This window comes from Postia placenta (genome assembly GCF_002117355.1).
Source record: "Postia placenta MAD-698-R-SB12 unplaced genomic scaffold POSPLAscaffold_1, whole genome shotgun sequence".
In the NCBI taxonomy this organism is placed as follows: Eukaryota; Fungi; Basidiomycota; class Agaricomycetes; order Polyporales; family Adustoporiaceae; genus Rhodonia; species Rhodonia placenta.
Genome location: NW_020169832.1, coordinates 3,530,940 through 3,553,455, shown reverse-complemented (window position 1 = coordinate 3,553,455; position 22,516 = coordinate 3,530,940). Strand labels below are relative to the sequence as shown.

Below are 22,516 nucleotides of genomic sequence, written 5' to 3'. Positions count from 1 at the left end.
AGGAGGAGACAGCTACCAGACCGTGAACGGCCGAGCAATTCAGTAGCACGCCGCCTCCTGGCCCCGCTTCCCGGCCCAAGGTTGCGATACCCACAGACGAAGTGGGAAACCAAAGATGCGCAGCTGTAAGACGCTGGGTGAAGCACGTAGCTTGAGTTACACCCTTCCAACGGCTCAGCCCCACACACATTAGTCCCCACTTCGCCGCTCAAATGTCACATCTCAAATACACGTCAGCAAAATAGGCAGCAAATAGGCAGTGCAGGTTACATTGGAGCCGCGTTGCACCGCCAACTTACGAACGACGAACGTGCAAGTCACATGGAAACCCATGTTGAATTAGTGTTGCTATATCACACCGTCAGTGACGGCCCGTCGGCCCTTTAGGATGGTCTCCGAGATTCAACCGTCCTCCGCACGATGTCCGCGTGCGAATGCTGTCGCTCGCATAGCCTCGTAGGCGTGAGGGTGCATGGTCACCACGTCAGCAATCAACAGATGTTCATGACGAGGACAATGGATGATTATTTTGGGATCAATACGGTGGCTGAAAGAATCCTAATTGACAAATACAGATACAGCTCGAGATACACATGGTCCGGTTGAGGGCAGGCGGGGGCTCTGTGGCTTTTTGGGTAACGTGGTGCAAGATGTAGGGCGGTGCCTGTGTACCAGTAACAGAACAACAGTATCGCCGAGTCAGCTAGCCAGTCCAAAGTTCCGATTCGAGGCCCGAAGAGTTGACAGTTGACAGATATCCAGCTAAGACGGCACCAGTAGAGAGAGGCAGATGTATGGATATCCACGGGTTCAGGAAGTCGAAGCCGGAAATTGCTTGGTATAGCGCTCCAGTAATTGAGTATACGTTTCGGATATCTGTTGCACATCAATTTATAGCATAACCAGGAGGCAAGAACCAAAATATGGTTTACTTACCTTTTCTGCCCGGCCATTGCCATCTGGGAGAAAACGGCATATTGTCGTGGACGCTTCGAACCACCGTTTTGCCTCATCCAGTAATGACGCACTGAGAATTGGTCAGCTACCATTAGTCTTATTTGCCTATATTTGGGTTTGAGCTTAACGGACTGTAGACATTCAATGCCAGTATTGTACGATGTGCCGAGCAGCCACTGTCGTTCGTCCAGCGGATAGCCCTGTAGTGAGAATTTGTCATCAGCTGCGAACACGATATGCCTGAGAAACGGAGCACTTCGGATGCGGCGTCCGTGGCCTGATTCTCAATGACATGAATGGCTTGCTCGACATATCCAATTGCCTTCGCCCTATCTGCAGCAGAGTTTCGAGAGAGAAGCATCGAGCAAATAGCGCGAAGCCACCTAGAGAACTTATCGATCGAGAACAGGCTGCGATCAAGGCTAGCGTGAAGGATAGCCTGAAGCACATGCAGCGCGTCGTGAGCATAACAACCAACAGGCCAGTGTAACGGGCTTCCCATTACCTCAAGCGCTGCGAAAAGTACTGCGAGGTGTTTGTCAGCGAAGAATGGCAAAATGGCCGGAGCGTCGGCATACCATCAATCGGGCATTCCCCTTCAACCCACTAAGAGTGACATCATGCGAATCAGGAAACAGGCGCCAAGAACAGATCACGATGGCATACCAGGATATCTGTTATGGCCTCAAGGGTACTCAGGGCAAGGGTATTGCATCCGACGACTTCCTATAACAAAAATGATAAGACATTCATCGAATTAAGACGCCACTTACCTCAATTATACTGAGAAGCCTGCCCCATTCCCTTAAACGGCTTAGTAGTTCCGTTTCGAAAACCCGCAGAACATGCAAGAAGGGCTCCGCGCGAGTGGATTCGTCCCTATCCACTTTCTTGTTATCGATGATGCTCCTTATGCGCTTCTTACTCGCAGCGATATCGTCTAGTAATGGCCGCAGAAGACTATGCTGAGCATCGCGGCGAATGTCAGTAAGGATACAGTCACATCGGCGCATGGCCGCAGCACCTGCTCGTTTTCCCCATTTGTGACTTGTCTTCTGACAGCAAACACTTGATTTTGGGTGAGCAAGCGGTTCACTGGAAAAGAACACTCTTCGGTCCACACCTCTTCCGGCGATGGCCGCGAAAGACGCGTTGATTATATGGACATGAATTTCTGCATCAACGTCCGTGAGGACGGAGTCACGGTAAGTTTCCAGGAACTAGGATGAACCGTTGAGCTGCTGCGGCACTAAGCGTTGCACGAGGATAGCACGAAGGTCTCACCTGTCTTGCGATATCAAACAACTCCGCCACTCTATCTTCAGAATTGTGCCATTCGGTACATCCTTGTATCGCGCAATTGTATGCTGTTCGCCACAGCCACGAGATGTCCTTAGAGAACCTAGCGACCGACTGGCCGGCGCCTAATCCCGCAGTTAGCGTCCTAGCTATTCAGGGTCAGATGTGGCCGCCGGCGGCAGAAGCTAAGGGGTTAAAACACCACCAGAATTGAAATGTCGAATCAAAACCGGCACAAGGACCGTGCTGATCGCGTGAGGTTTCGTGAGCCGATGATCATATCACCGGGACGCCGGGGAACATACCGGTCGGCACCAGGCTCTGCCATTAGCTTGAGGACAAGTCGGATAATACATCGAATCAACGTCACAGTGTCGTGGCCGAGATCATTACCATCTGAAGATTGCACCGTATGCAGCAATGCTTCCAGAACAGACAACAGGACTTTCTTCATATCGAACTCGTTGGCGAGCTGCGTAGCCAACAGCAGCATCTTCCGATTGAAATCGGAAGCAGCGGCCATACGCTTGACCGCGTCGATTGCTGCACAGTAATATTCAGAGAAGTGCGCTTAACTAAAATGATGGCTCCGGAGCACCTTCATCTTCGAGGCCTTCATATAGGTACACATCAGCTCATCTAGTTCGATATCCAAGAATGGAAACACACCTTGATGGACAGCGGTTAGTAGCTTGATGTACTGAGTGGCAGCTTCGTGATCAGGACAGCGACGAATAACCGCTGCAGCTATAGCGTAATCGCCCTGTTGAATGTGGCACAAGGCTGCCTTGCGGAAACATTTCGAATGGCTTAAGGATGCTATACTACCGAATGCCTTGTGTGTGCCCGCTATGTACCAGTCGGCAGCAGCCGACCAGCGCCGTGCCTGATACTGACGATCACCAAACTGCCAAATCAGCTGTTGTGGGAAATGAGACTGGCGGAAACGCTCGATGGCCGCTGCACCGACCGTGAGACATGCTGTGGCGGATAATTTCGAGAGGTCAAAATGCGCATCTGTCAGATCTGTGACCAATGTTACGTATGGTTGCCGTGGACTCGAGTCGATTTGAAACTCACACCCCAAGACACCTGAGAGATCCTGCATTGCTCTAGAATGGTCGGCATCTTTCGAACAATGGAAGACGAACGACAGGAGCAGCCGATCAATATGATTGGGTGGTGAGATGTCCTGCGCGTCCAAAAGCCGCTGGAGACAGAACTGATGAACTGCCGTGACAAGGGCGCTGTGACGGGTACAGGGTGAATGTCGGGGCTTATCCGGCGATGTGGACTCACTGTTCTTGACCGAAACTTCTCAGCTCCTGCAAAATGCTGTCACGAAACTCGCGTGAGTACAATTCCGTGGAATAGCCACCGAAAATCTTAGTGTTTTGCCAAACCACATACTCAGTGATATTATTTTCTGACACGACCATGTGATCGATGATTGATCGGAATGCTGTATGCAAGCGTTAGCGACTTTCCCCGCTTTTGCGCAATGTGACATACCATCAAGTAGCACCGGCTGAGCCGCCTTCCGCTTCTTTAAGACAGCTATCCGCATCCATCGCAGTTGCTGATATTCGCTGGACGTCTAGGGATACCATCTTATTGAGCGGACTCAGAGAAACGCCGCACGCTAAATCTTACCTCCTCGGCAGCATCGATCGATTCTATCAGCTCATTGAGAGAGGTCTCAGCACGGATCAGGTTCTCAGGAACCTCGGTAGACGAGAGGAAGTAGGCGCGAGCTGATATATATGGATGGTGACATAGACACCTTGACAATTGTGTCTGACGCTTACCGAGACTGCGCAGGATCGATCTCTATCATTATTGCAGATGCAGAATACGTGCAGTCAGTTCGTCATGAAGGAATGCTGCAGATTTGACAGACCTTGAGTTCTTTCCCACATTGCTCCTCCCCGTGCTCTACGTTCTCTATGATTGTAAACGCCTTCTGTAGCCACCTGACGGCGTCTCGAGCCGGGACGCCACGCGGAGATGGATGGCTGTCCGCCGAGTTTGGCCTCAACAAGGATTTGCCTATCTCCAGGAGTTTTGCAGCTAGAGATTCTCGCTGAGAAGATATTGTTAAGTGAAGGATCGAAGTAAGACTCTACTTCCTTACATCTCGTGGCAGTAGAAGGGCTAGTTGATCATTTTCTGTATACCAAGGTATTTGCCGCCTGTATATCGATCAAGAAAGGTATGCATACCCACGACTTTTTGTAGCATGAATTCTGCTACGCTCTCATTTCCCTCTCTCCAGGACTGATATTCTGAGTGAAATCGACTCTACACGACAAAGGGGGGGCCTTACTGCTTCCATCCTGCTACAATGGTATACCACAATAGCATGGACGCGAGCTTGTGAATTGGCGTTCTCCAAAGCATCTGTCTTCTTGAGAGCTTCTTCGTACTTTCAATCCAAAAACATCAGCGGATGGCATCCTGTCTGCTATGAAAGGAAAGGAAGTCACTTTGGCCGCCGATGACAGTACACTGGCTGCGAGTGCATGACTTCCAGTTGCTATGAGACGTCATGAGCTTAGAGTTCGTTCCCAGCGCGCATCCATCGTTGGCAAGTCGGCGTACCTGACAAACTAGCGCCAGCTTTGCTCGCGAGCTGCAGCACATGTATCAGAGCTGCGAGCGCGTGACACGGTGGGTCATTAATGGCTCCGTGCGTCACACAATGAATGAAACGGCGCACTCTCAACGTCCGGCTTCTGCTGCAGCCCGGCCTCCACAAGGCGGAAGCCAGCTAGCCTCACTAGCGTACAAGCATCCTGTTGTGTTAGTGTGCGACCGCGTGTCCGCAGCGGAACTCACATGCAGCGGAGACGGCTAGGCTCTCATCATCATTGGCTTCGCGTATGCGCGCAGACGCGTTCCACAGTTCTACGCCTGTCCTTGTTTTTTTATTGACGATCGCCGTATGCGGAAGGCGATCTAGGAGCACTTGCCTTCACGATCTAGGGTGTCGGCGATGTGGGCCCACTCTTTGTTCGACCGGGGGCGCTGTCTTGTAATTGACTCGGCGAGCGAGGCCAGTTGCTGGAGCTCGGTGCATATAGAAGACCATGTCCGCCGCCTGCTGTCGTTGACCTTGGGTTTGATGCTGATCAAGATGGCTGTATTCCGGGTCCACCACTATGGATTCGGTTCATTGAACCAACGAAATCCGCTCAAACTCACTTTCAATAGAATTGAACGATTCTGCAACCTTTTCCGGCACTTTTTGCTTGCTTGTTAACATGTTGACGCGCTACGGCAGGCTATATGCGGGGGAACACAATCGTATGGCGTGCGGCAACCAGTGACGCGCATGTAACTGACGCGTGACGGAACGCGCCAAAGTGACGCACAGAACTGACCGTCACCTACCGTCACTCGCGTCCGGCAACGACACGTCTTAGAAGGAGCCGTAGGCCCAAAATCACACCGGAGATGGCTGAAGAGATTGGAATAAACAAACTTCCAGATGGTGCCGTTGCAAGGTGCACCAAGGTATCGCAGCTGTCCCACCACGGTGGTTTGCGTTCACACAGGATGCACTAGGACGCCCGAAAAGATGGTGTGTTTGCGGGCCTGTCTGCGGGCCTGGTGGGAGGTGGATAGTTCAACTTCCTCTTCATGTGCGCAAGCTGACCGTGCATCGCACCTTCTAGCTATCTTGGGATCCAAAGTCTTCCGTTTCAACAAGAACACCACCATCGTCTGCGGCATCAGTGAGTCTCGAGACTGAACTCGGGCATCAGGGCTCTGACCGCTTGGCGTTGCTGATATCTGCATTTTGCTGTCAGTGACTGGCGTATTGTCTGGCTATCAATTCACCCAGGCCTTCCTCTCGTCGAATCTTGCGCGCCTTCGTGCAGAACTGGCCGAACGGGAACGCGTGGAGGCCCTGCCCACAGGTGGAGTACCGTCAGTGCCCGAATAAGGTACATGGCACAGCGGACTTGGCACGTCGCTAGAGACATGATGCGTAGCGCATTCGAAACCACAGATGCGGCGAAGCTTCGCAATGAATTGCACGGCATAGTACGTACAGACACCATAGTAGTGCAGATTCGTGGGTTTAGACACCTGTCTACGTATGCGCATTCCGTGTTGACGGAAAGGCTCTCCGTGGATCATGACAGAACGACAGAGGTTCCCAAAATGCTGCGAACTTCTGGGCCCCGTGCGAAGGCCCTCCTATCGCCGCCTCCATGACAAGACGTATTTTTGCAGGGCGCCTGTGTACGCAGCTGCGGTCCCCGTGGCCAGACGTAAGTACTAGTAAGCATGCCACTGCGGCTCGCGCCGCACCCAAGTCCCCAAACCACCTTGGCCGCCCAGATTGCGGCGTCTGTGGCGTGTCTGGCCGGAAGAAGCGAGCCCGAAACAGGCCCGAACGGTGGTGCTACGGCGGATCCGTGAACGTTCTCTAATATTGGCGTTGATGGTGCCGCCGCGTTTCGCCTGTCTCACGAAAAGGTACAAGATCGCTTTTCTGCGACTCCAGGCTACAGCGTCAAATCGATATCTGATGGCCCGGTACGGTGCAGACCGCCCCTCCGCCGGCAGGGAGCAGAGAGCCTGGACGCCTAATAGTGCCTTGCTAAGCCCATCTTCCACCTTTAGTGCGCTGCGGTCGTCGCTATTCGCGACCCCTTCCCCGCACGAATGCAGATCCCATGTGCTCGTCGCGCGAGGCTCGTTCGTCGCTGCCGATCAAAGGGACATTCCGGCCGTGGCCTGGCGCGCTGCAGCCTGTCCGAATAAGCACCTCGCGTCTTCCTCGGACAGATGCACGTCCGTGTGTGATGTCTCACAGGACCCGACAGGGACAGGCTGCTTGCATAATAGCCCGCCCCTCGCCCGGCGGGCGCTGGTTTTGGCGACGTCAGACAAAAAGGCAAACGGGCCGCGCCGCTCTCACCTGTTTCTAAGCGGCTGAGAAAAAGCGAATTTGCATATGTGACATAGCGTCCCTGAATCTGAATCTGTAGGCCCGTCCGGCCCTGCTCCGCTGCTTGTAGAACCTTCGCCGCCCCCCGAAATATGCGGCAACCGGTGGGTGCGATCCTCGCAGTGGTGCTACCATAATCAGAAAACCCAAAGGCGAATGATACATCCATGTCCACGACGCTATGGAAAGATGGCCAATGGCGACGACGCCGGCGCCCACACATTCTGGGTCCACATCCAATTTCGCCAGCCTCCAGGCAATGCCAATTGCCGCCTCCATATACAGGCCAAGACGGCGCAGCGTATCGGATTCAATGAATCCATAATAGACTGCGGGTGGCAATACTAACATCCTCGTATACGTAAAACTACTTGACACTTATATCTAATGCTTCTATGAATATGCGACTGGGGAATCGTCAAATTGTCCGAATGCAGGGTATCAATGGCCGGTGGAATGCAACAAAGAGACGCTGTGATGATGATGTATAACAATGCGCGACAGAAAGCCGATGAAATGCGACAGGTTAACAGAGAACACAATACCCTTGATACTGGTGATACTAATGAATACAATGGGGCGGGGAACGGGGGCGAAAATGCAAATGCGAGCGATGCGTCGATTAAGCACGATGTGATGTAACAAGTCCAAACAGGAGGGGCCAAATTACAGACGCCGCCCGCGCACCTCGTAATATGGCGCGTACGCGACCGGGGCCGGTGTGGCATAATACTGGAATCCTGGCGGCCCAGCGTTGGCAAACTGTGCAGAGGGGATCGCATCAGAGGCGAGCGGCTGGCAGCCTTGCTGCACGTCCCCAGAAGACACGGCGTACACCGCCTGGTTTTGACGTGCCCATACACGAGAGAGCTCCGAGAATGGCGGCAGAACATGCGCGCGCGGCAGACGGACGGACATATCGTACGGGCTTGCAGACGCGGACTGCACGACCATGGGGACGTCAGGCTGCATTGGAAGTGGGGGCAGTTGTGTGGGGTGCGGCTGGTGGTACCGGAGCCGGCCTTTGCGCGCATTGCTGCCATCAGCATCTGCTGGGGAGCACGTCAAAGTGTAGAAGTACAGATGCTGTGAACGTGTATCAGCGTCTCGAGAACGACCCCACTAACATAGAGAGCCTACCTGGGGCACCGCGTACTGCCGCCTGTCGTCCACATGATATGCGGACGCCAGCGTCTGCGGAACTTCGTGCTGACCCGGTACTGTCGCCACCCAGGGCGCGCCAGTGCCGGCATCGACGGGTGACGCGCCGAGTGACAGCTTCGAGAACGACTGCAGCGACTCCATTGGCGAGGCCGAGCTTTCACTGGACTGGCCGCTCGAGTACTCAAGCTCCGGTATTTGCAGGGTAAGACCAGTAGAGCGTCTCGGAACCTGGGCCTGTCCACGCGCGTACGCAGCAGCGTCTGGGTAGAATGCGTCCGATGCAGTTCGCTTCGAGCCCGGTTGCAGTGAGGGGATGGCATATTGGACATGCTGCTGCTGGGGTGATTCGTAGTAAATTTGCTGCGATGGCGCTGCCAAAGCAGCACCAGAGGGCATACGTCGTGGTGATGATGAGCGTGCTCGGTGTGCTGTCAGCTGGGACCTGAGAGCGTATGAATGGTGGCGTGGATGACTTCGATGTAACGAGCGTGTCGGTCGCCATGATCGCCGCCAGTTCTGCAACTCTCGCTCCTTCGCCATTACAAGACCTTGTAGTAGATTCAACCATGACTCGTACGTGGACTCGTCCACATACAAACCAAAGTCGATTCCGAGCAGAAACTCCTTCTCCATCTTGTTGAGCTCAATAAGGTTGATTCCCGACACCTCTGACCACGTCTTGTTCGTGTACGTGTTGCTGAAGGAAGTTTAGATGGGATATATGCGCACGAAAATTGAGTCAACTTACTCGTCTACGAACTTGTTCGCCATCATGAGTGCCGCAATTGCGACTCGGTATTCGCTACCCGCTTGGCCAGAAGTGAAACGATTACGCGCCTTCATGCGGTATATGTAGTGTAATGACAAGACGATGACGGACTGACTGACTTGCGTCGTCTCGAGAACTTTTTGCATGAAGCGTACGAAGGCTGGCGCGACGGAAAATTGCAACGACGCAGTAGAGGGATTACTAGGGGGAATGTACGATTTCTGGTCTTGTGATATCATGCGGTTCTTTTTGGATGGTGAAGATGACTGAGAAAGGCTCGAGAACCACAGGTAGCAGATCATCTCGCAAGTCTTCTCAGCGATGTATTGAGAAGAGCGGCTCTCGATGTCAGTGAACCAGTTAAGATTCAATTCAGGAGATGCCTCTGGCGGGTCATCTGCTACATTCTCTTCGCGAGCGGTATAATGTATTGGAGGATGGGGTTCCGCGGGTGGTGAAAGTGGCGCAGGGACTCTGTGAGAGGCGGGCCCAGCACTATGCCAGTGGTACGAGCCATCGTGTTGTGGTGGCGTGACTATGAAGACTCAGCACTTGGCTCGGAAACACGCGTACCGACGCGACTTACCTGGCGAATTGCGCGACATAGCATGGTCGAAGTGCGTGATAGGAGGCAGGACAGTCTTGTACCGTGGCTGAGACTGCAGAACGCGCCTTGGCGGCGCACTGGAGAGCGGGGGAGTGAGGGGTACTTCTGGCTTGGGCGGACGCCATGAAGACCATGTGTGGAGAAGCTCAATGGGCAGCGGCGGCAGAGTAGGATTCATGGAGTACGAGGACGGAGAATGAGGGAGGGACGGAGGAGTGTAAAGGGCCATGGCAGGGGCTGCTAGAGTAGATGGAAATACGGTAGAGGGAAGGTAAGCGGTGGCGGAAGGAGAGACATGATATAAAGAAGAGGTGGACTTGTGAAGATCAAGCCATGGCCGGGAGAGGATGGCTGAAAATAACCGAAAAGAGACGAACAGGGGAAGCTGTTGTGTCGCCAACGCGAAGGCTGTTGGCCGCTTCCGTCGACGACGTCCTAGCCGCCTTCCGTCAATCTGCGCCCTCCAGATCCGCCACCCGTCTCTTCCCCCTCCGCTCCGGTAATCCCTCCCTTTTCCCTTTTTCCCGCCCTTATTTTTCGCTCTCCGCCTCTGTGTCCACCTCCCCATCACCACGGCCCCTCGGCAGGGGGATTCCCCATAGCCTGTCCTCCGTCCCACGGTCCATACATGGTAGCTGGCGCTCACGTGACGTCTGCATTTGGCAACTCCGAAGGCCCCTCCAGCCGGCCCTGAACCAGCCTCCTGATGGACACCCATAACAGGCCGATGCGGTGGCAACAGATTGGGTTTTGCCTCAAATGCAAAGCTAATTTTCGGTGTGGACCCATCAGATCATACGGCATGCAGATCTCGTTGCTGCGTCGTTCTTACTCCTTTGCCTCCTATCATGACATTCGCCTACTTCCCGTCTTTGATCTCTTTCACGAGTGGATCCGTGTCCCAGCGGTCTGTGCACACGTACCCCCGCACTCCAGTAGCATGTGTCTCAGCCTGCGCACTGACCCAGTGTACAGGCTAAGTGCGCTAACCTCTCCTGAAAATGTCATTCGTCATCGTTGTCCCACATGTGAAGATGGTTTACCAGCGGCGCACCCCTGCGCCGTCGCTTTCGGCTCCTGCAGAATTTGCGCCTCTAATACGGTATATCCTGCAGTGCGCCCGAGGTTCCCGCCCCTCTGCAAATTTCCCGCCGCCGCGTCCCGTAATAATCCTGCAATTTCCATACACCCGTATCCGACCAACCGACTGCCTCCGAGTCTACGGCCGCTACGCTTGACTTGGTACGCGTCCCAGAACGCTTGCTTATACAGTCGGGGTTCTAGACCATCGGACGTCACGGGTGTGATCGACTGTCCGTGACGCTCACGCCGCGCCGGATGTGGACGCTTGGACCTCCAGCCGGCGACTGATCACCACATAATCGCCACCTGGCCAACTCCGGTCAATTATGAGACCGCACCACTTTCCGCGGTATCTGGTCCAAGCGGCCTGGCGCAGGCGCTGCGAATTGGGGTCGGTCTGATGCAATCGCGTGGCTGACTGCCCGTCGACGGCCCACAGTTCGTACGGAAGGCACTTGGCAAAGTTGGCGGCACGTCCAGCGGAATATCTCATCCATCAAGCCACGCTTGGCCATACGACCCGCTTCTATAGGCTTCGACGCGCGCTGCCGCCACGTCCGTCCGTTTGGGTGGCTTCTAAATCAGTCCGCTGCGCTTTGACTCACAAGACATTGCATGCCCGCTCGGAGTCTTAGCATGTCCAATTCGGCGTTATAGACGAACGCGTAGGGGTCTGACGACCAGCCTGTCAACCTTTTCTGATCGGGAAGTACACCGACGAGCCTCCTTGCCCTTCGGAGGGCGGTCGTGCGCGTCCACGTGCGGTACGTAAAGGCTAAATCAATTGCAATGGCGCAAACGACCAAGGGCTCAATTTGGTTTGAACCCCTCGTTACCTCACCGTTTCCTTAACCTGAATACATTGACCAGCGCGGTCTCAGCCAAACGGCTTCCCGTGGCGTGAACAAGGTTTGGATCTCGCGTCCCGCAGCCTTCGCAGCGCTTAAGGCACAATGAAAGTTTCACCGCCCAAAGCGAAGGAATTGACGGCGAATGCGTGTCGCAAGGAACCCCGTTGCATTCGCCGTCCATGGATATTTAATGTTTGCACACACTGCGAGCTCGTGATGGGCTACCGAAGCCGAGGGCGCTTCGGGATCCGCGGGTGCGTTTCGGTCTGGCATGTTCGGCGCGTCCGCCACCGTGCCACTCCAGCTTCCAGCCCTGGAATGCATACATGGGAGTTGTTTGGAACGCATCCGAGCGCGTGGCGAGCTCATCTCCGAAGGAACACGCTCGATGTCGAATCCAGCGGCAACAGGCTGTGCATACACGGTGTATACAGGCTGTAAGTATCTACATATCGCGCCATCTGAATCCCGTCGCGGTTGGTTGCACATGCACGACAGACAGGCACTGCTTCGCCGTCATGTTGCACCAGTCTATAGCAGCCTCTGAAGATATCACCACATCAGGGACTCTCGCAGCCAATTCGGATCTTCACAGGCCGAGGGCCCACCCTAGAATCTGGATAGTACGGAGACCCGGTTTGACTGGAACACGTCGCTTGTTGGATCTCCGGATATTTACCTGACATATGTACCGCATCCCGGTGGAAATCCGCGTGATGACGGGCCGCCCAACAGAGATCGCCAACACACCAACTCATTAAGACACAGTCAGTTGGCTGATTGATGGACTTTAGCGGTTCTGCGGCCGGTCGGTGAGAAGGATGTCCACCATTGCAAACTTGACGCCTGTGAGCCTGAACGTGATGCCCATACATGTGCGATATCCGAATATCGATATCCCAGATCTATTCCGGCGCTCCCACACACGGCTTGTCTGCGAAGCGTTTTGTGGGTCGATTAATGGATGTGCCTGAGATTCTCACTTACATGTGCCATTCAGGGTAATTGTAAGGGAAATGGAAGCGCGAGTTACATGGCTTACCTAGAATGTCATTTGCATGCCTGTGTCTCGGCGGGAGAATCCGGATATTACGAAGCCAGGATAGTAGACCGAGAACGCGCACGTCATCGATCCAGAGGCAATGGGATATCGCAGGATATGCACGCGTGCAGACTCCGCCAATTGGGAAGCACGGCTTCCGAACAAGGATAGATAATTAGTGCAAAGTCGAGGCCCTGGCGCAGCGCAGGCGCGATGCAGATGGCTTCTCCCAAGGATACTTATCACCAGAGCCACCGAGTAGTCGTTTCCATAGTGGTACGTGCGCCGGGGTCTCTGTCATGTGGGATTCTCGATGCTAGGGCTGTGAACGTCCAACAGCATGCACGTGTGTAGTTGGCCACTAGATATCTAGATATTTATCGCCCTTCTCGGAATACTCGCCATGACTATTTTGGGTGTACAGCGTAAGCATCAGACTCCCTGCATAGCAGTTCCACAGATGCTACTAGAGACACAGAAGCTCGGCCGCATGATCAGTCAAGGCAAGTATACTGAACAAGAGCTATGCAGAAGGAGGCCAAAGTCTGGCCAGTTGTCAGGCGCGAATTCGCGGTGCATCGGAGATGACTGGGAAGCCCTTGAGAAGAATCAAGGTGGCTGCCACTATACTGTTAGGATCCAGCCTATCAACGGGTGCGGAATGAACGCGGCGAAGAGGTGGTACTCGGGCCTGTTTCGTCATCTGCTTTGTCCTGAAGCACTCTAGTGGGATAGATCTATGTCAGTCTCAGTCCACAGGTGAGAAGTGCAAGACGACTCGGAGTAATGGAGACGGACGCAGTGTGATGAGGCGAACATATGGAACGCGTGACATGTCACAGTACCGCGAGCTCGACGCCTGTCCTTGGCTCACCGTTGTCGTCGTCGTCGCCCTTCCTTTCTGGTCTATTTCTCGTTTGATCTGCCTCACTGTCCGCGACCTCCGTACTGAATTCCACGACTCTGTAATACTCAAGCTTCCCCTGCGGCTGCGTTTCACTACCTGGTTTCCTGGACTTCGTTTCTAGTCCTCACGCCATGGGCGTACAGTTCGGGTCCTTCGACTCCATCTGCCAGACCGCCGCGCTCGTCATATGCCCGCTGATTGGCTCGAGCCAGGGCATAGAGCCCACCTGCTATAGCAGAAATGTGGAGTTCTCTGGGACGCTGATTTTCCAGCCTGGTGAGTCGCGGTATGCATAATGGGAGGCCGTCTTGACTGCCCATTGGCAGCGAGTTGGTGAGTGTATGCGCGGGATACTGACATCCTGGCGTCCTTAAGCGACATGCGCCATTCACATTGTCGCTATTATCATGACCGCAATCATGATCTTCCATATTCGAAGTAAATACACAGCAGTCGGTGAGTCAATTCAGTCGGTGTCTTCGCCGTGTAGCCTCCTTGACAGTACATTCGGCACTTCGTAGGGCGCAAGGAAATCCTCATGTTCTTCTATCTTTATGCCATCATCGAGCTTCTCGCTTTGTTCCTCGACTCCGGTGTCATTCCCACCGCGAATGTCAGCTATCCGGTAAGCACGCTCTACTTCCATTGTATAGCATCGTACTCAACCTGCCGACAGTACTTTGCAGCCGCATACACAGGATTTGTGGCAGCTGCATATGTCGCACTTCTCATCAACGGCTTCGTCGGTTTCCAGTTCGCGGAGGATGGCACGCCGGTCTCGCTGTGGGTGAGTTGCCCTGCACGCGAATCCACATTCAATTGTCAATGACCGTACTTCTAGTTGCTCCGCATAGCCATCCTCGTTGTCTTCGGCGTGTCGTTCTTTGTGGCCATCGCGACATTTAAGAACGTCGCGAGCTTTAGCTACACGAAGCCGATCGGGCTCTGGATCATCTACATTCTCTGGCCATTGGTCTGCGTCGTCATCTACACCGTATCGCAGCTTATCCTCGTCTTGCGCACGCTCGAGGACCGCTGGCCGATCGGCGACATCGTCTTCGGCGCGGCGTTCTTCACTGTTGCCCAGGTGCTTCTGTTCGCGTTCAGCGTCACGATCTGCAACGCGATAAAGCACTATATCGATGGCCTCTTCTTCTTCACATTGTGCATGCTTCTCAGCGTGATGATGGTATACAAGTACTGGGATAGTATTACGGTGCGTTCGGGTTGGCGGCGCTTGTCGTGGATGTCTCGGCTCATTTTTCTTCGTTCAGCGTGAAGACCTCGAGTTCTCGGTTGGCTCCAAGGCGACGGTATGGGAGGTCAAGGACCCGTTACTTGCTGGTGGATACGACTACGAGGACGATGCTACGAGCAACTACCATGGTGGCGGCAACACTGCAAGCCTTGTGGGTGGTGTCAGTGGTAAGCAGCTGTATGGCAATGTTGGGCAGGGGCGCAGTTACCCACCACCTATGGAGAGATATTGAACAGGGCTGTGGACAATTGTGCAGGACTTTGAACTTTTGCATTGTATACACCTCAGCTAATGACAGAACTGCACATGTAACATTTGTTCACTTTGATGGAGACTTGTCTTCAATTCATACACCACTAAAAGCTTGCTGTCCAAACATAAGACCTGGAGACAAACCAATCTTCTGCTAGACATAGCATGTTTGGCCACATATTATGAAAGAAATGATAATATATTTGCAACACAATATAGGTACATGAAAATAGCTCTATCCACCAGAGAAAGTACTCTTACTAAGAGTTTTCCAAAAATTGCTGGAGGCCGAAGCCAACAGACGTGTTCGGATGTGTAATTTGCAATCAGCAAAAGACTGTGCCTCGGTATAGACCTCACTGGCGACAGTACGTGCCCGAGCACAAGAATGGGAAACACGAGACAGAGCGCGGGCGCATATATACCGCGTTGAGTTTAGGGCAGGACAACCTCTCCGCGGGCGCTTGCGCGGATCGTTATCTCGTTTTTCTTTCCGATCGTGCGTGGCCGTGTGCGGGATGCAGCTGTCAAGTGAGCACAGAGACTACGGGAACAACGGTGGGCTGGCTCGAATATTTGTTTTACGAGCCTTGCGTGTATCCCATTGAGGCGCGCGCCGATAGGTGCATTGAAAGAAAGGTCATTTTGAGTGCTGTGGGTTCCCTGTGGGTTCCTTCCTTCGCCAGCCTTTATTCGCAGCGCGCCAGGGACGCACCAGTGAGCAGCGGGTGAAACGGACGCAAATGGTCATTTCCAGCCACCGCCCCGCAATGTATGCTACAGTGTAAGATAATGTCTGCAAGGCAGCGGGTATCCTGCCCCAGGTCCATACTTGACAAACCGATCCGTCAGCGAACGAGGTGCGCCACGTACCGCACGGTGCCTCCCCTCTTCCCTCTCTCCGCGCTCGCTCACAGCTACAAGAACCCGCCGCTCTTGCCCGACCCGAACCGCTCCCCGAGACCCCGCGCGTCGCGGATGGCCTTTTCGCGCGACTTGTCGTCCATCAGCCGCCCGGACAGCGCCATGTCGCGCGCGTGGTCCCAGATCGCCGGCGGGCCCTCCTCGCCGTCACCGCCATCTCCATCGCCCTTCGGCTTCGCGCTTGCGTGCGCGTGCCGCTCGATGAGCGTCCCGCCGCGCACCTTCTTCTGCTCGCAGCGAGCCAAACGGAGCATCGCGTCAGCTACGGCCTTCCGCGCGCGAGGGGAGAGGAAAGGGGAACGTGGACGGGAAGGGATGGGGAAAGGGGAAAGGATAAAGGAAGGGGACGGGGACGCACCGTGTGCTCCTCGACGCCGCGGCGCACCTCCGCATCGTGCCGCGCGCGTTTGCGCGCCTCGCGCTCCTCCTCGGGGTCGGGCGCCGCGTCGGTCACGCGCCGCCGCTTGCCCGCGACCTCGTCGGCGAGACGCTGCTGCCGCTCGGCGGGCGTCTCTGTCCAGAGCGAGTTGTCGCTGTCGCGCGCGGGCGCGGACGTGCGTGCGAACTGGCGCGGCCGCGTGAGGCGGGTCGGGTCGATCGCTGGGTGGGCGGGGGCGTGGTCAGCGGTCAGAGGGCGCGCGCGGGGCAGGGTGCGAAGGGAGGAGGGCGGGACTTACAGCCCAGGAGGTCGGACGAGGAGGGGGGCTTCAGCATCCACTCTTCGCGCTGCAGAGCTTTTGGTTTGCTCGCTTCCTGTGTGTGGTAGAGTCAGCCCTGTGGCTACGGCTCGTTGCAGAGAGAGTAGCGGTGAGAGCGGCGAAGCTAGCTAGGAAACCTTGGACCGAAGGAAACGTCGGCCAGCGACCGGAATGCGACATTCCGCGAGCACCGAAGGATAGACATGAGGAATTGGACTCGCCTCGATTTGTTTGCGCCGCTTCTCCTCCTTCTCCAGGAACTCTTGTACACCGTCCTTCTCTTGCACGACTGTACCAGAGGGTGGAGGTGGTGGTCCGTAGTCGTCGTCGTCGTCGTCATACTGATATGCGCGGGCTGCCATAGAGGGAGGCAGGGCAGGGCCGATGACTTTCTTCGGCGGAGGTTTCGGTGCGGCGGCGGTGCGTGCGGCGAGCATGTCGGGGGGCAGCGCAGGGACATAGTCGTCGTCGTCGTCGTCGTCGTCGTCGTCGTGGTGCGAGGGGAGTGCAGGGGATGGCAGAGGGATGCGAGGGCCGATGCTGCGGTTGTCTGGAGAGGGGCGTGTCATGGTGTGCAGTTGAAGGCGGACGGAGGAGCGCTCGATCGACGGCCACTATTGCCATGGCCCACTCCGTCGCTGGCTTTGCAGCCGCCGCCCTGGCCGTCCTCTCGCCTGCCCAGCTTGTGTTCCTGCGCGCCCTGCCCAAGGCGGACCTGCACGCGCACCTCAACGGCTCCATCCCCCTCCCCACCCTCCAGGCCCTCGCACGTGACGCCGACTCCCTCCCCGCCGCCGCCACCGACCGCGAGCTCGTCCGCGCAGGCATCGCCCGCCTCCAGGCCGGCGTCGCGCTCGGCGAGATCGACGACTTCTTCACGCTCTTCCCCGCCATCTATGCCCTCACCGCCGCGCCCCCTGCCCTCGCGCGCGCCACCCGCGCGGTCCTCGAGCACTTCCTCGTCCCCGCCGAGCATGGTTTCCCCGAGGCGGCCTACCTCGAGCTGCGCACCACGCCCCGCGCGACGTCTGCGATGACCCGCATGCACTACCTCGAGACGGTGCTCGCGGAGGTCGAGCGCTTCCCCCCAGAGCAGGCCGCCCTGATCGTGAGCCTCGATCGCCGCATGGATGCCGCCGTCGCGGCCGAGTGTGTGCAGTGCGCGATCACGCTGAAGCACGCCGGTCGCAGGGTTGTCGGCGTCGATCTCTGTGGCGATCCCAAGGTGCGCCCCTCGCTCCGTGCTGGTGTGCTGGATGACAAACTGTGCTCGTGGTAGGCAGGCGACATGACAACATTCGAGGAGCACTTCCGCAAGGCGAAAGAGGCCGGCCTCGGGATCACGCTGCACATCGCCGAGGTGCGTTGCCCGTTGCGCCTCCATGCGCACCCTCACTGACGCGCACGCGCACGCGCACCAGACGGCCGACTGCCCGCCCGCCGAGGTCCTCCAGCTGCTCTCGTACGCGCCCGACCGCCTTGGGCACGCGACGTTCCTCGACGACGACGCCAAGGCACACGTGCGCGCGCGAAAGACGTGCGTCGAGATCTGCCTGTCGTCGAACCTGCTCTGCAAGACCGTCCCCGCGCTCGACGCACACCATCTCCGGTTCTACCTCGCGCACGACCACCCGGTCGCGGTCTGTGTGAGTGCACACCTGTTTTCCCGCCGCCCCCGCGCTTGCTCACCCGCCATCCTCCGCGCGCCGCAGACGGACGACATCCTCCCGTTCCGCAACTCGCTGCTGGGCGAGTACGCGATGCTGCTCGCTGCGCCGCCGTACGGGCTGGGGCTGACCGAGTCCGAGGTCGCGCGCATCGCGCAGATGAGCATGGACTGCCGCTTCCGCCTCGGCGGGCGCATGCAGACGTGAGCGCGTCAGTGCATCGTTGCGGGCAGGTGCTGTTTGCAAGTGTGAAGCGTGAGTGTGAGTCGACGTTCTCTCCGCCCAGCTGTGACCCCCTATCTGCGTTCCGAATATGTTTTGTTGACACCACTGCTTAGGTTTTGTATAGAGTAGGATTGCGGCCGCCAGGGTGCTATCTGCGGTGTCCGCGAGCTTCCACTCGCATATGACCGCAAGTTGGACAGCGGCCAAACAGGTGCGCATGGCGTGAGGCGGCGGCTTGTCTAGCGCGCCGTGGTGAGTACTCGTGATTTTCTTCTGTCTCGTTGTGCATCGCTCTATGTGGGGCAGTCACAAGTGTAATATAAACGCAAACGCGTCGAACCGATAGCCACCGGTGGATGTGCCTCTTCCTGGAACGTGGACTGCCGCTTCCCAAGGAGCGGGACATTTGTCGGTGTCGGTAGAGAAGGTGGATGTGGATCTCCGGCATGCCTGTAATCTTGGATCACTGGAGGTCCTGTCATCCTGTCTGGAGACAACTTGTCCATGTCTGCCGATTCACCTCGCTATGTTACGATGGTCATTTTTCCCCCCTAGGGCCACCGAACCAGCAGCGTACTGTGAAGCCCCCGGTGCCATTTTACTGCCAAGTGACCCAGAGTCCCTCGACAGCGTATGATCAGACAGCGACTACGTTCACAGCGTTTCTCTCGACCCGAAACCCATTGAGCCAGCCCGCATCCACTGGTTCGCGTTCTTTTCCGATTTGCTTCGTTTCACCCTTGCCTGGGCACCTTGCAGCTGTTTTTCCTGAGCCCAGCCCCGGACACAGCCAAAGCCCCAAGGCCTCATGCACATGTCTGCCGTCTCGATCACCCCGCAACGACGTCTAGAGCATATCCGTGTGCGTGATTTAGGCCAGTGGCGACTTCGGCATCTTGGTCGTCATATTCGAAGAATCCGGGCGTCGAGGACGACTCTGAGAGCCGTCTACCCGTGGCATGTGCGTGCTGATGCGGGTGCATGACACGGCGTAGAAACGCAGTGGCCAGAGACACTCTGCTACCTACGCGTCCTGTTGGCGAGTTCAACAAATCCAATGATACGGAATCAACTGCACAGGACCGCTAGTGTGTTCAATCACACTCTATGCACACAGGCAGAACACGGTCGTCCGATTGCACAACAACAACACCCAGCGACGAAGTAGGGATGCCATAGAATCTGACTGGTTATCCTCGTGGGCGATTGAGCAGCCACGCTTCGACTGAAACCCTCACTAGGTGCGCACGATGAGCGTCGAAGACGCTGCAGTCGATACATTTGCCATTGTGAACATGCAGCGCCCCCTTTCCAAGTCCTCGCATCAGGAGATCGAAATCCCGGCCGCGTTCGAGTCCTCCACGTCTGCAGAACGAAACCTCACACTCTCCATGTTTCCAAGGTCCTCTGTGGGTTCATCCTGATACATGTCGGTATTCAACAGAACCGTGTTGAGAGCTGGGTCGCGCAGGTTGAGCATCAGCCGTGCGATGAGCGTGCTTGATATTCTGTAAGAGACCCTCCGCTCAGTGACTTCGTAGACTTGGTCCATCTCCCAGGCTGCAACTGACGTGTTCGTGATCGTGACGCCCATCCCACTTTCAGGCGGCTGTTATCAGGCCGCATGAACATAAATGCGATGCTGTGATTGGGACGGTCTCACCCCAATAACCTAGCAACGGAAGGCTTTGGTCATATGCCGATGCGAGGACAGATGGTCACATACAAGGTATGTCAAGATGTTTGCCATGTTCACCACAACTAAAGCACCAAAGTAGATCGTACCTGCGAACGCAGGAGGTGAGGGATGCAGTGTCCCGACGAAAAGGCTACTGACCGTCTCTGAGCATCACCTGGAACATGCTGCCGGAACCACCCAGCAGTCGTATGACGCGTATAGACCTTACGAGGGTCAAGAGGAATATAGCGGTGTCGAAGAGGAGCATAGTACACCACGGGGATGCGGAGACTGGACGGCACATTCATCTGAGGGTCCCTATTCTCGAATACAACTCACGTTCAGTTCTGTCAGTATCTGTCAGTCTCGTGGCATGATACATGCAAGCGAAACCGTACTGTTCTTTGGTCATCGGGAAGACACAACCCGGCAGCATTTTTGCAAGGGACCCAGTAAAATGAACTGAGGATTGATAACTGGTGATAGACAACTGCACCGGGAATTGTGTGAGCGCTCTCGAAACAAAGCACCATAGCGAAACCAAGTGGATACCCACGATGATCGTACCGCATCCCAGGATGAGAAAGGCCCCCATGAGACCTAAAATGTACTTGCTTCTTTGATATAGAGCCACCGTGCGCATCATTAATAGCGCTGACATGGGATCAGCGAGGGGGAGTAAATAAGTGTGCTGCGCCGCGCCAGAAACATTACCTGCAACGAGTGCCTGCGTTATGGCCGCAAATGCCTGATGGTATAAATCCAGCCAATGACATCTAGAAACAAGATGAGACACCCAGCACACGTTATAAGCAGGGAGAGCGCTGACTGCTGCGAAAGAAAACGTAAGACGTTCACTATCTTACTCATCAGAACGACGATACTCACTTCGCCGTCGAGATTCCCGAAGATGAAAATGATAACGGGAATCTCGCCGAGTAGGGAGACGTAGCGGTTCAGGACAATGAGCACGGCCACAAGAGAAAGCCTTTTCTGCTGTTTCCAGAACTGCTCGTACTCCATGGACAGCGTGAGGGTATAGTCATAATACAGAAGGGCTGCGAAAACAATACGCATGTAAGCCGCAGTGCTTGACAATGCTGGTTCTCAAACGGACTCCAAGCGGCGACGTCTAAGCAACGATTTGCCTGTACCACGGGAGGTCTACGCAGCTTGTTCAGAGCATACGTCGGCGAAGTTATGGTGACGCTTACTGAGATGCCATCGAGAACGATACTGCTGTTGCAGCGTAGGCGGTGGAGTGGGCTACCAACGCCTCCCCTTAGATACGGAGTTCATGCATGGCGTACCGGTGTGGGAGATCATAGAAGGGTGCCAGACGTGGGGAAATGACATCTGAATTAAATACCCCTATCACAACGTCCTGGTGGCGCGCAACGCGTGTCGAGTATGTGTCGCACGCGAGACGTCAATCTCAATAAAAAGCTTCGTCACAGGAGAGACGGTGAGTGTCATTTCCTTCCGGTTCCGTCCATATCAGGACTGCTGTGACAGAATCGTGAAAAGAATATGGGCCCTTGAGATGAGCTGTCAGAGTTGCTCTGGCGGTGACCTGCCAGCTGGTCTTCCTAGGCGTTGGCGAATGACCGCGCGCGGTTGGAAATACTGAAGGCTCGGAGATGAACGAGATATCGTCGCCCGCAGTAATGATCGTTGTCAGCATCCTAAGAGCGCAAACTCACTGTCGTATCAGACCATTCGGGGAAGGACGAACCAAGGTAAACTGACACAAATCTGCTTCATGCGCGAGAGCTAGTCCGGCGCTCATGCCGCGGTGAGCTCATCAGATGAAGGAACAAAGAGAGGGTCAAGGACAAGAACGCCGCGACGCCGCGATGTCGTGCATTGGGTTTGGATCGCTAAGACAGAGTTCGCTTCGCCAAAAACAGGCGCATGCTCTTCGATAATCCCGACGACAGAGACATAGATAGTACCAGCTCCGAGTCCGAGTCGTACAGTATGTCGTGAGCCTCAAGCTTCCTGCTTTTGCGTGTTGCCAGTGGAATGGTGGCACCCCTTCCAGCAGGTGCATCACTTGCCCGACACTCTCAGCACATCATCGATTCATCGCCCTGGTCGACAAATTGGTCTAGGAGACAGAGAAGAGCACGCAGATGAAGGGGGGGCGATGAAACGCCACCATGCTATCGC

General features: G+C 55.6%; 6 protein-coding genes across 6 annotated transcripts; 2 read left to right on the top strand and 4 right to left on the bottom strand.

The window, feature by feature from the left end:
* Positions 1-932: 932 nt before the first annotated feature.
* On the bottom strand, positions 933-4,899 carry POSPLADRAFT_1064401 (hypothetical protein; the record flags this gene model as incomplete). Its single annotated transcript, XM_024481798.1, has 21 exons — positions 933-1,062; positions 1,090-1,157; positions 1,214-1,396; positions 1,463-1,482; positions 1,536-1,563; positions 1,624-1,683; positions 1,731-1,922; positions 2,025-2,177; positions 2,242-2,381; positions 2,459-2,502; positions 2,562-2,799; positions 2,926-3,175; positions 3,347-3,503; positions 3,667-3,718; positions 3,769-3,853; positions 3,910-4,010; positions 4,065-4,086; positions 4,157-4,339; positions 4,391-4,425; positions 4,479-4,533; positions 4,858-4,899. 21 exons carry the CDS (start codon positions 4,897-4,899, stop codon positions 933-935), a joined length of 2,238 nt encoding a protein of 745 aa, XP_024344825.1.
* A 35-nt stretch (positions 4,900-4,934) lies between these two features.
* Positions 4,935-5,394, bottom strand: POSPLADRAFT_1128843 (hypothetical protein; the record flags this gene model as incomplete). Its single annotated transcript, XM_024483780.1, has 3 exons — positions 4,935-5,035; positions 5,095-5,174; positions 5,225-5,394. Coding segments are annotated over 3 exons (351 nt in total), but the record flags the coding sequence as incomplete, so codon positions are not given.
* Positions 5,395-7,459: 2,065 nt separating this feature from the next.
* On the top strand, positions 7,460-7,924 carry POSPLADRAFT_1038278 (hypothetical protein; the record flags this gene model as incomplete). Its single annotated transcript, XM_024477359.1, has 1 exon — positions 7,460-7,924. A coding segment is annotated over exon 1 (193 nt), but the record flags the coding sequence as incomplete, so codon positions are not given.
* On the bottom strand, positions 7,460-9,988 carry POSPLADRAFT_1064398 (hypothetical protein; the record flags this gene model as incomplete). The annotated part of the gene is made up of 5 exons (XM_024481797.1): positions 7,460-8,305; positions 8,360-8,754; positions 8,857-9,080; positions 9,132-9,687; positions 9,739-9,988. The coding sequence occupies 5 exons, from the start codon at positions 9,986-9,988 to the stop codon at positions 7,886-7,888; spliced, it is 1,845 nt and encodes a 614-aa protein (XP_024344822.1). The 3' UTR covers positions 7,460-7,885.
* A 3,630-nt stretch (positions 9,989-13,618) lies between these two features.
* POSPLADRAFT_1177038 (hypothetical protein) lies at positions 13,619-15,262 on the top strand. The gene is made up of 6 exons (XM_024488463.1): positions 13,619-13,918; positions 14,018-14,098; positions 14,164-14,267; positions 14,319-14,429; positions 14,484-14,858; positions 14,917-15,262. The coding sequence occupies exons 1-6, from the start codon at positions 13,774-13,776 to the stop codon at positions 15,130-15,132; spliced, it is 1,032 nt and encodes a 343-aa protein (XP_024344821.1). The 5' UTR covers positions 13,619-13,773; the 3' UTR covers positions 15,133-15,262.
* A 1,640-nt stretch (positions 15,263-16,902) lies between these two features.
* Positions 16,903-21,421, bottom strand: POSPLADRAFT_1043184 (hypothetical protein; the record flags this gene model as incomplete). The annotated part of the gene is made up of 9 exons (XM_024478245.1): positions 16,903-17,324; positions 17,384-18,169; positions 19,916-19,973; positions 20,030-20,226; positions 20,389-20,451; positions 20,504-20,635; positions 20,684-20,806; positions 21,059-21,092; positions 21,233-21,421. The coding sequence occupies 9 exons, from the start codon at positions 21,419-21,421 to the stop codon at positions 16,903-16,905; spliced, it is 2,004 nt and encodes a 667-aa protein (XP_024344820.1).
* Positions 21,422-22,516: the final 1,095 nt, after the last annotated feature.

Bases quoted from the DNA above. Each gene is read 5' to 3' on its own strand.
- POSPLADRAFT_1177038 (XM_024488463.1), top strand. From the start codon at position 13,774: ATGGGCGTACAGTTCGGGTCCTTCGACTCCATCTGCCAGACCGCCGCG. The intron at 13,919-14,017 runs GTGAGTCGCGGT...GGCGTCCTTAAG, and splicing joins GACGCTGATTTTCCAGCCTG to CGACATGCGCCATTCACATT. The intron at 14,268-14,318 runs GTAAGCACGCTC...ACCTGCCGACAG, and splicing joins CCGCGAATGTCAGCTATCCG to TACTTTGCAGCCGCATACAC.